We start from the raw sequence: 14,930 nt of genomic DNA, 5'->3' as shown, positions 1-14,930 counted from the left end.
GACTTCACTGAACTTCTTTTCTGATATCTTATGTCTTCTTTCTCATGCACCCCACCAATCTGCCAATCAAACACCCCTCACCTGTATCCACCTATCACTTGCTGAGCTTTGTTATGCTCCTGCTTCTCTTTTCCAGCTTTCTCTTCCCTACCAAAATCTGAAGTAGGTGCCCAACCCAAAATGTCATCTGTACATTCGCTCCTCATATGCTGATCCATCGGACCTGCTGAGTTCCTCCATCACTTATTCAAGATTCCAGCATCAGCAGTTCCGCATGTCTCCAATACAATCGGTATCACTTTCAATGTGCTGCTCATAGAACAGATTTTTCCACTACTAAATTGCCTGTATTTACTCAGTATATATTTCCCCTATGTTTTAAATAATGGTACAACATAAGTAATCTTCAAACCTTCTGCCAATATGTTGGTAGCCAAGATGAATTGAAAATATGTAAAATAAGTCCTTGCAATTTGCTCGTTCCTTCCTCGAACAGCCTGCAAAATATTTTTTCCAAACCTGGTGAATTATTTCTTTTTAAAAATGCAAAACCCTTTAACACCTCTTTGTTTTTAACCTTGCTTCTCCCAACCGATTATGCACTATTTGCCTTAACTACAAAGTTATCCTCACTCCACTCTGCAATTATTAAATATTCATTAAGAACCTCACCCACATCCTCCTCCTCCACACAGAGTTTATATTTTTGGTTTTGCAGTACAGAAAACCCATTTTTTGATTTTCCTCGATTTTAGTTTCATTTACCGAGGTACAGTTATGATCACCGATGATGAATGTCCTCTCACCGATACTCCTTCAATCTGCATTGTTCACTAAAACTAAATCCAGAATTACCTCACCTCTTCTTAGGCATGCCACATACGGGTTTAAAAAGTTCTCCTAAATACAATAAGAAATCTGTGGTTTCTATAACACTGTTACACTGACTATATCCCATTTAATTTTAGGGTAATTGAAATATCCTGCTATTACTGCCCTTTGCTTTGTCAAAAATTCACTTGCAGACTTGTTAAAGGGACCCAACCTGAGACGTCGCATATCTATGTCCTCCAGAGACGATACCTGCCCTACCAAGTTACTCCAGCAATTTGTGTGATCCCAACATCTGAAGTTCCTTGTTTTTTCAATTGTTCTGCTCTTCTATCTCCCTTGTATTGTTCAGAGGGCAACAGCAACCAGTCTAGTAGCATGATTGTTTATTTTTTGTTCTTTAATTCAACCCATTTAGCTTCATTTGTTGTGCTTTCTTATACATTCTCACAGCTCGGACTATTTCTTGAGTGAATATTGTCAACCCCTTCCTTCTTGTTCCCCCCTCTCTCTCTCTCTCTCACCTGTAATCCCCATCATGTGGGACATTGAGTTTCCAGGGCTGAGGCTCTTTCAGCCATCTAGATCTCTGGATTGTAAACCACAGAAAGCTGGAAATGCTCATTTACTGAATATACTGATAGATTTTTAGGCAACACAAAAATGGGAATTGTGCAGGAAAGCGGATGAGATACATACAATACCTGCCAAGGTCAAATTGAATGGTGGAGTAGGTTCAAGATGAAAGATGAGTTCTGCCTACGATAATCACATGTTTTATTTTTTAATATAAAATAATGTCACTCCAAAGCCGTACAGGTTTGTAGGTTAATTGGCTTGGTAAATGTAAAAATTGTCCCTAGTGTATGTCAGGTAGTGTTAATGTACAGGGATCACTGGTTGGCGCCGACCCGGTGGGCCGAAAGGCCTGTTTCCGCACTGTATCTCTAAACTAAACTAAATTCAATTTGGTGCTCTAAATGTGTAGCATCGCATTATTATTCTGCAATTAATTCAATGCACGGACACAAGTTTAATTTCCCTTAACTCAAGATGATCATCACCCATGCCATCCCAGCTCAAAGGTAAGGACAGTGGAGCGAAACCTATTAAACAGATCAGACGCCCCACCATTGACTCCGTTCTTCACTTCACGTAGCCTCGGCAATGCAGCCAATTTAATCAAAGACTTGTCCCACCCCAGCCATTCCATCTTTTGCCATCGGTCAAAATATACAGAAGCTTGAAAGTTTGCATCAGCTGACTCAAAATCAGCTTCTTCTCCTGTGTTATCAGGCTTCTGAACTGTCCTTTTCGTAAGCCAGGGTGCTGTCCGATTCACCTCCGCAGTTATTGTGCTATGATGCTGAGAACTATATTCTGCGCTCTGTATTTTTGCTCTATCTATTACAGTTGAGCTTGATGTGATTTTATATATGTTTAGGATTATCAGATTGGATAGCATGCAAAACATGCTTTTCACTGTACCTTGGTACGTGACATTAATAAACCTAACCTAAACCTAAGCCTAAAACTAGACCTATTAAATGAAGCAGCAAAGAAGAGAAAGAAAAACAGAACTAAAGCCTGAGAGAAAAAAAAAAGAGAGAGAGAGAGAGAGAGAGAGAGAGAGAGAGAGAGAGAGAGAGAGAGAGAGAGAGAGAGAGAGAGAGAGAGAGAGAGAGAGAGAGAGAGAGAGAGGGGATCAACAGCATGAAGACTGCAGAGGCAGCTGAGAGAGTAACGATATTCTCGGGCTTTCTATGCACAGTGCAGTTGAGCATTGAGTAACATTGAAATAATAATGTTCATCAGGTATTCATTTGCACAAATAAAATACTAGTAACTCATAAGCAATCATGATTTATTGCAAGGAACTGAATCGCAATTACTTTCAGTTCGGGAAAGGAATGTTTATAAATGCAGAAATCAGTATTTTTTTATTGATTCAGAAATAACTGATCTGATTGAATTAATCACAACTGCACTTAACAGTTAAATCAGCTTCTTATTTTTATTTTCATATATACTAAAAATAATTGTTTCTGGCTATGGAAAGTATAACTTGCTTTGTAGTAGCAAAAATAGTAAGCAACCTATTTCTCTGGTTATTTTGGAAATAAATTCTGCTGACAAAACCTGTTTGATGGGTATATGTAGGACTACTCAGAACCTTACCAGTGTTTTAATATATCAGTTGCTTTGTGCTTCTACATGTTAGTCTGCTTGTTTGCCTCAGCATGAAGGACCTGCCACACACAAAGTCAACATGCAATAGCCTTGGTTACAAGATGAAAGAAATTATTAAATCATGGTGAAGCTTGAAATGTCTATTTGAATGCATTTGGTGCTTTCTGGCCTTTACAGAGATGCCTGGAGATGGTATTGCATGGAGATTTCATAACATAAGCTCAGCCAGAAAGCCTCAGAGGTTTGACATAATCTGCATTTTATATGTTCTAATCTAAGTCCGCTTCATCCCGTTGTACAATCCCAGTGATAAGCATTCAACTTTTATCAGCAGCTACAAAGAGAACTGCTGGTGGGATGCTTTCCATGTTTCTGTACTCACAGGTCAGCCCATTGTAAAGTAGAACACACCAGAGGTCTGTTGTTGATACATCTCATTCCACAGCTAGACTCGCCACAGCGTCCAGGGCATTTCTGAGATGAGCAACTGGACACACTATGTGTTTGGACCTTGGCTTTGCACCAACTTTTGTTGCATAGCCTGTATGGACTAATTCACTTGAATCGGGGCATTAACCTTTGTGGAATTGGTAAATGACATAAAATGACTTTAATAGTTTATTTTAACAAGCATTACAGTTTCCAATGCACATCAGAAAATATGTTTCGGTTAGATTTATTAATGCTAAATGATTTTTAATTTTTCAATTATTTCAATTGTTCATTTATTTTACATGCCCCTGATTTTATTGACATCACAAGCTGTCCAGTCCATTATTCTTATAAAACCCTTTTGAACATCATAATCAGCATGTTCATGGATGAGTGCCGCAGATGTCAATTCTTTTATGAGAGCATGGGTCACGGCAGGTGAAAGTTACCTGGCCCTGAATCCTGCTCCACCATTCAGTAAGATCGTGGCTGATCCAATCTTGGCCTCAATATCACTCTCTCGCACTCTTCACCATATCCTGTGTAATTTATACTTTGTCAATCTCTGTCCATATTCAATGACTGTTGGAGGTAAGGGAGACCTGATAGGAGTACATAAAATTAAGAGAGGCTTGGAAAGGGAAGGCAGTCTGAATCTTTTCCCCAGGTTGTTAACACGTTTAGTTTAATTTATTATTGTCATGTGTAAATATGCAAACCTTTTGTTTGTGTGCTATCCAGTCAAAGAAAAGACTATACATGGATCCAATCAAATTATCCACAGTGCACAGATAACCAATAAAGGGCACAACATTGAAAGGACATTGTGTTAAGGTGAGAGAGGCAAAGTTTAAAGGAGATGCACGGGGTAAGTTTTTTATGCAGAGGAGAGTGAGTGCCTGGAACGCGTTGCTAGGGGTGGTGGAGGCTGATATGATAGTGGCATTTAAGAGGCTATTGGATAGGCACATGGATATGCATGGAATATGGATTATGTGCAGGCAGTTAAGAGTTGGTGTTGCCATCACGTGACATTATGGACCGAAGGGCCTGTACCTGTGCTGTACTGTTCTATGTTCTATGACTCTGCATACCCACCTGTTTGAGATTGAGGATTCCAGAGATCCATGACACTCTGAGAGATGAAATTCCTCTCCATCTGAAATGTGCAACTTTTTCCAAAACGTTTCCCCCTGGTTCTAGATACCACTGTTAGAGGAAACATTGTCTCGGCAATGACCCTGGGACTAATAGGTTTCATTAAAATGATCTCTCATTCTTTTATATTTAAATAATTTTAGACTCAACCTCCCTTCATATGTCAATCTCTCCATCATAGGAATCAAACATCATGAACGGTCTCTGCACTATGTCCTAGGCAAACACATCCTCCGCAAAATATGGAGACCAAAATTGTATGCAGCACTCTAAGTTCACTAGCACCTGGTAAAGTTTAATTAAAAACATCCTGACTTTTACAGCCACCCTTGCAATAAAGGCAAACATTCCATTAGCCTTCTTTATTCCTCACTGCAGCTGTTTGTGACCTACTGAATTTCATGTATTAAGATCCCTGTGTAATACTGATTTATGGGTGAATGTTAATCTTGAGTGGACTGACTTAAACAGAATATTTTGTTTCCGCCAGCAACATAGGAGAAGAGGTTATTATCCTATGAATCTGAGCAGGATTGAGATGTAGATTACAGAACGAAAATACAGTTTCAAACTGCGACATCATCAATAGAAACAATTCTCATTCTTTGCAGCATCTCCAAAGTTGTTTCACAATTATAAGGAATAGGTGAACTAGGAGTTAGGAAAATTGTTCAATAATTTCAGGGAAGATAGAAGAGTAAAAAAAAAATTATAATCGTGGGCTCCTTGAGGCTGAAGTTGTCCCCAACTTGTGTCTAAGAGACGATGGAAAAAAACAAATAAAGATTTGGGGTGAAACTATAACACTGCCGCAGAGGAGGCACAAAATTCACTCACATATCTTTGAAAAATACATTATTGTGCTGTAGAAAATCAACAACAGAATAGAATTTTGAGCACATTTCAGAGGGTTTCCACCCATTATCTCACTTGCTTGATGAAATTATTGACACTATTTTCAATTCAATGATTCAATAATTCAATGACCCTTTATTGTCACGTGTAGCTAGATGCAGTGAAACGTTTTGTTTTGCATGCAACCTGGTAAATCATCCCACAGACCTCACCTAGACAGTACACAAGGGGCACCACATATCCAGCACTGACAAACAATGCCATATTGCACAGAATCATAAACATTTAAGCCATTGAGTGGAAGCCATTCAGCCCATCAAATCCTCACTGACAAAAATGGACTTATTTAGATTAAACTCACTTTCCATCTCTCAAGCTATTGCTTGGGTTATTATTTTTCAAGTGGTCACCACGGTACGTTTAAAATGTGACGAGAGGTTTTGCCTTGACTCTCCTTTCAGATAGGTTAGCCGCCACGGATTTGTGGGGGAAAAAATATTCTCTCAACACACTGTAAACCTATCTTAGATAGCTGGCTCTTGGTTATTGCCGTCTCCACTAAAGGGAACAGTTTCTTTCAAGTTACCCTGTCTAGGCCTTTGATAGACACAAAAAGCTGGAGTAACTCAGCAGGGCAGGCAGCATCTCTGGAGAAAAGGAATGGGTGACATTTAGGGTCGAGAGCCTTCTTCAGATTGGTTAGGGATAAGGGAAACGAGAGATATAGACGGTGATGTGGAGAGATAAAGAACAATGAATGAAAGATATGTAAAAAAGTTATAATGATAAAGGAAACATACCATTGTAAGCTGTTTGCAGGGTGAAAATGAGAAGCTAGTGCGACTTGGATAGGGGAGGGATGGAGAGAGAGGGAATGCCGGGATACCTGAAGTGAGAGAAATTAATATTCATACCACTGGGTTGTAAGCTGCCCAAGCAAAATATGAGATGCTCTTCCTCCAATTTACGTTTAGTCTCACTCTGACAATGGAGGAGACCTAGAACAGAAAGGTCTATGTAGGAATGAGAAGGAGAATTAAAGTGTTCAGCAACCGGGAGATCAGGTTGGTTCACGTGGGCTGAGCGCAGGTGTTCTGCGTTTGGTCTCGCCGATGTATAAGAGTCCACATCTTGAACAACATCTTGATACAGTAGATGAGGATGGAGGTGGTGCAAGTGAACCTCTGCCTAACCTGAAAGGACTGTCGGGGTCCCTGGACAGAGTCGAGGGAGGAGATATAGCAACAGGTGTTGCATCTTCTCCAGTTGCAGGGGAAAATACCTGGGGAGGGGGTGGTTTGGGTGGGAAGGGATGAGTTAACCCAGGAGTTGCGGAGGGAATGGTCTCTGTGGAAGGTGGAAAGGGGTGGAGATGGGAAAATATGGCTAGTGGTGAAATCCCGTTGGAGGTGGTGGAAATTTTGAAGGATTATGTATTGTATGATGGGGTAGAAGGTAAGGACTAGGGGGACTCTGTCTCTGTTGCGACTAGGGGGATGGGGAGCAAGGACGGAGCTGCGGGGTACCAAGGAGACATGAGTGAGGGCCTCATTTATGATGAGAGAGGGGAACCCCCGTTCCCTAAAGAATGAGGACATATTCTAGTATAGAACACCTCATCTTGGGCGCAGATGCGGCGTAGACGGAGGAATTGGGGTAGGGGATAGAGTCTGCAAGAAGCAGGGTGGGAAGAAGTGTAGTCGAGATAGTTATGGTAGGCAGTGGGTTTGTGGGTTTGTAATAGACAGTCAATTGTTTATTTCTTGAGATGGAGACTGTGGGATCAAGGTGTCGGAGATGGTCCAAGTAAATTTGAGTGCAGGATGAAAATCGGTGGTGAAGTTGATGAAGTCCATGAGTTCTGCATGGGTGCAGGAGGTAGCACTGATGCAGTCATCAATGTAACGGAGATAGAGTTCGAGGATAGGGACAGTGTATGCCTGGAACAGGGATTGTTCATTGTACCCTACAAAGAGGCAGGCTTAGCTGGGACCCATGCGGGTGCCCATTGCTATGCCTTGAACCTAGAGGAAGTGGGAGGAGTCAAAGGAGAAGTTGTTGAGGGTGAGGACCAGCTCCGTTAGGCGGAGTAGAGTGTTAGTAGAGGGAAATTGGATGGGTCTGCGGTCGAGGAAGAAACGGGGGGTTTAAGGCCTTCCTGGTGGGGGATGGAGGTGTGGAGTGACTGAACGCCCATAGTAAAGATGAGGGAGTGGGGGCTTGGAAAGTGGAAGAATAAAGAGACAAAGGGCATGTGAGGTATCTTGATCGGAGAGATTCGACCTGGGGGGATAGGATGGAGTCAAGGTACATGGTAATCATTTCCATGGGACAGGAGCAGGCTGAAACAATGGGCTTGCCAGGGCAGTTGTGTTTGTGGATTTTGGGGATTTTGATAATTTAATATGTTTCAATTATACTTCCCCTTCCACAAAAAGCACCCTTTTCCTAGCCACCCTCTCATCATAACTCTTGTTTTCTAGCCTAGTGGCAGTCCTGTAAATCTGCATTCACACAAGCTATTGAGTGCTTTATACTGTTCGAGCTGACCTTGCTTAATTTAGATAGACACAAAAAGCTGGAATAACTCAGTGGGCCAGGCAGCATCTCTAGAGAGAAGGAATGGGCGACGTTTTGGGTCAAGACCCTTCTTCAGACTTGCTTAGTTTAGTTTAGTTTAGAGTTACGGCACAGAAACAGGCTCTTCAACCAGAGTCTGCACCGACCAGTGATCCCTACACAATAACACCATCCTACACGAGAGTCAATTTTTACATTTATACCAAGCCAATTAATCTACAAACCTGTACATCTTTGGAGTGTGGGAGGAAACCAAAGTTCTCGGAGAAAACCCACGCAAGTCATGGGGAGAATGTACAAACTCCATACAGACAAGCACCCGTTGCCAGGATCGAACCTGGGACTCTGGTGCTGTAAGGCAGCCAATCTATCGCTGCACCACGGTGCCGTCCATTTTGTGTTCCTTGCCAATAATAGCAAGAATCTGATACACTTCCTTGACCAGTGTTCTGCTTTTTTCAAGGATTTAAAGACATGCAATCCAAGGTGCTTTGATCTGCCTTTTCTTCTCATTGCACCATGACTTATTATATATTCCCTTGCATTCGTTGCCTCCCCAAAACATTACTCCTACTTCACTGAACTGCATTCTTAACCTGTCCATTGATGTTTTCCTGTAGTTTACAATTTCCTTCCTCACTATCAACCACATTATCAGTTTTTATTTTGTCCAAAAACTTCTTAATCTTGGGTTCTACATTTATCAAAGTAATTGAAATAAAAACCATTCAAAGAATTTTGCTGAAACTTGTTGGATCCTGCAATAAATGTGTCAATAATCTTCCAGTTGGCCATCCTCCTTTGATGCCTGCCAATGAGGCAATTTTGAATCCAACATCATTTTGCCTTTGCCTTCCTAATTTCCTTTCAAATTTTATGAGTTCACCTTTACTACTCCTCTGGCGATGCTGAGCTCACATATGTGATGTTTAAAACTCTGTGAAATGTTCAGCTCTCAGAATCTGTCATAAGCTTCATGTAAAGCAGCAGGCACTGGTAGGGCAAGGGCATTTCCAAATGTTTATCCAAAGGAAACAGCTACAGAGAGTAAAAACAAACAAACCTACAGCGGAAAGGCCGTGAGATTGAGAGATGCGATGGGGAAGTAAAGATGGGTCTTATTTGCATAAGCGTGAAAGTTCTCCACAGATCTACAGATAATTTTGATAAATGCAAAATGAAGTGGAAAGTCAGTGTTAGGAATGAATCCTATAGGGATTCTTGAGCTGGCAGCATGGGATGTAACAATAAACCACTGCAGAAGGTGCAATCTAGGATGTAAGTGTGCAACCAAGAGAGGGCAGTCCACATAACCAGGGGACAGAGCGAAGTTTCAATCGTGAAAACTGGAAAACATTGAGGATGATGCAATCTGATCTCTAATATTCAGATTATTCCTCAATTTCTTTTTTTTTAAATTTGAGGTTACGATTAACAGCTGTGGTTAGGTTTATTTTTGGATTGGAACTGGGACTGAGGGAAATGATTGTATGGACTCATTTGGAAAGGTAGCATTCTTTAAATACTCTTGGTAAATGACATCATCTCATTAATTCTCCCTTCAAGCTCTTGGCTTCCCACAAGCCAGGACAACAGTAAACGTCACAATGAGTTTTCACTGAAAAGTTTTGATAGAAAATACAATGTTAATTATGCTCCTAGGTAGGTATATTTTCTTTGGCTTTTCAAGTCACTGAACACAAAATTAGACACAAAATGCTGGAGTAACTGAGCGGGTCAGGCAGCATCTCAGGAGAGAAGGAATGGGTGACGTTTCGGGTCGAGACCCTTCTTCAGTCTGAAGAATAGTCTCAACCCAAAACGTCACCCATTCTTTCTCTCCCGAGATGCTGCCTGACCCACTGAGTTACCCCAGCATTTTGTGTCTACCTTCGATTTAAACCAGCAGCTGCAGTTTTTTTCCTTCACTCTTTAAAATCTTTGATGAAGACTCTGAGGAACAAACTCCCTGCTTAGCTTTGGACAAGTCCAAGGTGACAAGCTGTGCTGTTCTTTTACATGTTGTAAATTCTCTCTGCTGCGTCTTCTTCAAGATTGGTGCAGCATAATAGATATAATTCTTCTGTCCACTGGAGAGGCATTATTTTACTGATGCTCACCTGCCTTTATTGGTGCTAAACTCAATGGCAAAGGATTAATGCTTCTTACAAACATGTATATATTTTCAAAGTTATGTATATTCTTCCACCTTATCTTTATTCCAAACCTCCATTAAAATGTGTCAGGAGCAACTGCAGATGCCGGTTTAAACCGAAGATAGATACAAAAAGCTGGAGTAACTCAGCAGTCAGAGAGCATCTCTGGAGAAAAGGAATAGGTCAGGTTTAGGGTCGAGACCCTTCTTCAGACTGAAGTAGTAATTCAAATCCTTTGTGCCGAAGCAAGGTATGCTTTTCATCAATTACACTTCAGGTAGCAGCTTACTAAAATTTTTAAACAATCCTCCAGATGTGTATGTAATCCAAAATACATCCACTTGAAATTCAAGTACCGAAAAACTATTCACAATAGTATCTTCATCTGCACAGAAATTTGCACACTAACACATTCATTCATCGCCAATGATGTACGTTTGATTTCATTGGACATCACAATAACTATTGCACAAAATAACTATTGATTGCTCCTTTAAGCATTGTAAGATGACACTAAACATCTTTCACTTAATTCGATAGTCTTTCTTCACCATATCTGCATGCACCACAACTGTATGTGAAACATTAACTGTATGTGAAACATCATGCTTACATTTGGTGAGACCCTGGCACCCAGTGCACCTCTGCTTAACTGAACTACTGCACCCACCCCATTGCATTCTACTACTTTGCCCGCTTCCTTCTCCTGACCACCAACGCACATGGGAACTGTATATATGTCCTGAGTTGAAAAGCACACAGAAGTGCTCCCCACCAGATTAATGAGTGAGTGAATGTACAGCGGCACACAGCATTAAAGTTGGTAGGTCAGTCATGCTTCCACTGTTGCATTCAGCATAACATTTAATATAAAACAAAGTTTTAAATATTACTCCCCTATGTAATGAAATAATCAATCAGTTACCAACAAGTCTGAAGAAGGGTTTCGACCTGAAACGTCACCCATTCTTCTCTCCAGAGCTGCTGCCTGTCCCACTGAGTTACTCCAGCATTTTGTGTCTATCTTCGATTTAAACCAGCAACTGCAGTTCCTTCCTACACGGTTTATCCTCACAATCTCACACATGTCTCCCATGTTAGGATTATTCATCATATGCATGAATGTACTGAAAGCAAAGCATAACTGCTTGGTCAAAGCCTGTGTCAATTTCCTAATATAGGGGTTCTGTTCCCTCACTAAACAAACATTTCACACATATTCATGGCCTTCATTCTTTCATACTTTAGAAAAGTATATGGCAACACTCTGAATCATATAATCCTCTATCTAATCTCTGGCCTGAGTGTTTCTCTGGCCAGCGTTTCTGATTAGCCATTTCATGCTATTATCTTTGCAGGGCAGTGAGCGACAAGGAGAGCTAGCATTTCTGTTGCAATATCCAAACAGAAGGGTGGTGTCAGTGATTATCACAAGCTAATACTTCAAACGGCTCAGTTCTAATCTCCTGCATTTTACGGTACCTGCCCTTATAATCGACCGGATAACCCTTCCAATAGTACACAAAGTGCTGGAGTAACTCAACGGGTCAGGCAGCACCTTCAGAGGACACGAGACATGCCCGCTGAGACCATGTCCTCCAGAGATGATGTCTGACCCGATGAGTTACTTTGTGCCTACGCAGGATTTCAGCATCTACGGTTCCTTGTGTCTGCACGACCCTCTCAACTGCTCCACAGTTCCTTGTTCTGGAAGCAGGGAAGCGTTTAAGTGCCACTTGTAAAGCCCAGGACTACGATGGTTCAAGGCCGAGTAATTGTTCACTTGCTTACCAAAATTTTAAAAAAAAACTATCTTCTGAATTTTAGAAACCAACGTATCTAAATCAATAAACTTCACATTGCGAAGAGACTGTGGTGGTGCGGTATTTTTAAAGACCAGATTGCTGTCTGATTCTGGCTGCTGAGGCTGAGGGGCTGAGGCTGAGGGGCTGGGGCTGAGGCTGAGGGGCTGAGGCTGAGGCTGAGCGCTTGTGTTTTCTGTGCCACATCCCTTAAGCTGCAATAAATGGGGGGAATCCTAGATTTTTTGCTGCAACTCGAAAGGCGAGCGGCCCCACGCTTCCAATCTCTGCCTCTCACACTTGATTTACCCCCCTGTCCCAAATAGTTCCCGTGACACTTGCACTCTTGAAACTACGGCAAACTTCCCCTTCGTTCCTACAATTTGCACGTTTGGTCAGTGTTACTTTTTTCTTTCTTTTTTTTGTTGTTGCTACAGACAAACGCAACCAACACACGCCAAGGCTTTTCCTTGCAGTCTAAAAAAAATAAAGTCAATGGCAAAGCCCCGAGATGTGGCGTGTTTCTCGCCAATCTTAGCGGACGCTACAACGAAACACAGATAGATGGCTGTGCAGCCGAAATGGACTGGAGGGTTCACCTTTAATTGTGCGTTGGGGTAGCGCAGGGACTTCCTCGGTCCGGTGTTGTTAGCCAGCGCAGCTTGATTCAGATCCTCCAGCAATTCAATGATATCGTCAAGCACGCACCTCTTGTCTCTGTTCCGCAACATACAAATATGAGAGAAGGAATAGCTGAAACCCGACCCGTTGACTCGCATCTCCAGCACGGCTTTGTGCATCTGCAAGATCTGATCCGCTCTCTCCAGGATGTCAGTGCCCGACAGGGAGGTGAGTACCACCCTCCCGTAGTTGCCCGGGGTGTGCAAAGCCGAGTACAGGTTGTTCTTGGACTGGTTGATGGAGAATAGACTGTTGACCAGGGTCCTCTCGATCTTGGCCAGGCTGTGCCTGGGCGCCGCGAGCAACTCCAGGTCAGTTTCACGTTGAAATTTGTTGAGGAAGGTGGCCCCGAACAGAATGGACAGGACGGAGGGCACTGTCAGGAAAAAGACGGGATGTCTGCTCACGAACAACCCCAACCAGTAGAAACATCCCTTCAGCCCTGAGTACACGACTTGCCGCAGCATCCTCCTCCAGCGCTTGCAGGTCCCCCAGCCCTGGATTCTTTCTGTTAGGCTCATCTGACACCTGGCTTGCCCCTTTTTTTGGTTGCATGTCAATCCACACCAATCCTTTTTTGGGTAATACTCTAGGAAGACTGCAGCAATTCGCAGCAGCCGGCCAACTATTGATCAGTCAGGGCTTTTTTTTTTGTTTTAAGGCCAGCCCTCGCTTCGCCATTGAGCAGCAATAGTTTTATTTCCACCGCATTGCCCTCCATACAAGTGTACATTTGGGAGCGGTATCGGACTGTGGGTGGGGGGACGCTGTATGGGCGTGCTCTAATGTGTGGAGCTACTCGAGCCCAGTGTGTGTGTGATTCTGAATGGGGGAGGACGTCGGGAGGCTATTTTTAGAGCCTGCCACACACAACTCTGAATCCCGAATGAATGGAGCATCCGGCACTGAGCTGGAACCGTTCAAATCACGGGCAAGGTTTTGGTGCAATTTAGTAAACTGGGGACAATCGGTTTCCGCTTTCACAATGTTCGACTCGCCTATTCAATGTTCCCCCCTACTTCCAAGTATTGCTTCCTGTCTGGATTTGTGTGCACGGATGATTTTTGTTGTTGAAACCGGGGCAATTAAGCACCTATTGACTCCCTTCACTCGCCATCGTACGGTCCCTGCAACTGTTAACCGGAGACGAGGGTCCGGAATAAAAATCCTTTATGTTCAGCTTCCGAACAGTCTCCTGCATTTACACTGTGTTAATTCTCCGGGCAATGGTATTTACATACTAACTTAAGTATTTCTCCAAGGATTTTATGTTCTGAACTAAACACAGCACGTGTCCAAAATGATGCATTGGCTCGGTGGGATTTTACCATTCATTCTGAATATTCTCTGTATTCCTGCCTTTTTACGTGAAATGTAGACTGTGGAGCTAAAAGTAAATTATCTCAATTAAATTGATAGTATGCTTTGAATGCATAATTGTTTTAAAGATTCATTTAATTTGTTTAATTGTGCACGTTAATTATTTGCTAACGAAGAAAATAAATCAATGTTAATATTCATCTAAAATTAATGTTGTTAATATCCAGAACTGGGATGGGGGAAGATGTGCAAGGGGTTAGAGCATCCAGGATTCGGATTGCAGTCCTTTGCAGTCACTCAGCCAGAAAGTGGGGTTTCTGGTAGTTAAATCAGTCTTTTCAGTAACTAAATGCCCACAATCATTTATATATGGACACTAAAATTTCTTAATGTGGGAGTGTATTCCAAATTAAGACAACTGGGAATGCAATAGACGGCACAGGAGGACTTAAGAACTCCTTGTTGCTATCTGGAGGAATTACAGTGGGACGTTTATATGCGAGGCTTATATGTTGAAACCACCTCAGGAGCTGATCTGGGAGGATGTTCATTCACATCATGCTCCTCTTGACTGCACGAGTTGAGCAAGCTTCAGCCTTCTAGCAATTGTTAGGATGCCAAAATGATCCCAGGATCTAGAGTGTGGAGGGAATACAAATGGGCACACAGGGGGGGCATCCTCCAGGCTTGGAGAATCCCACAGATCAGACCTTGTTATTTGTTGTACTGGGCACCCTTTTGAAAATTAACTGCACAAGAGCTCATTGTGGTGGAACTGTTTCAGCAGCACCCAGCTGCCTATGTCCTCCTATCTTTTTGTTCAATGATGTTAGACTCTTTAAGGTTACAACAAGATTGTGATGAACTGGGAAAGTGGGCCAAGGAATGGCAGATGGAAGTTAGCTCAGATGAGTTGCCGCAATTT

At 42.3% G+C, this 14,930-nt stretch overlaps 1 protein-coding gene across 1 annotated transcript in view; it reads right to left on the bottom strand.

Annotated features, from left to right (window-relative positions):
* The window catches only part of ptchd4 (patched domain containing 4), a 71,735-nt gene extending 58,403 nt beyond the window's left edge, over nucleotides 1–13,332 (bottom strand). Inside the window, exon 1 of the mRNA XM_078400150.1 lies at nucleotides 12,604–13,332. Within this exon, the coding sequence (XP_078256276.1) occupies nucleotides 12,604–13,206 (603 nt within the window). The 5' untranslated portion in view covers nucleotides 13,207–13,332. The remainder of the gene's footprint in view (nucleotides 1–12,603) is intronic.
* Between the last annotated feature and the right edge of the window lie 1,598 nt (nucleotides 13,333–14,930).

The sequence above is a fragment of the Rhinoraja longicauda genome, chromosome 5 (genome assembly GCF_053455715.1).
Source record: "Rhinoraja longicauda isolate Sanriku21f chromosome 5, sRhiLon1.1, whole genome shotgun sequence".
Classification (NCBI taxonomy): domain Eukaryota; kingdom Metazoa; phylum Chordata; class Chondrichthyes; order Rajiformes; family Arhynchobatidae; genus Rhinoraja; species Rhinoraja longicauda.
Note: the sequence above shows the minus strand (reverse complement) of the source record. Positions and strands in the feature narration are given on the sequence as shown.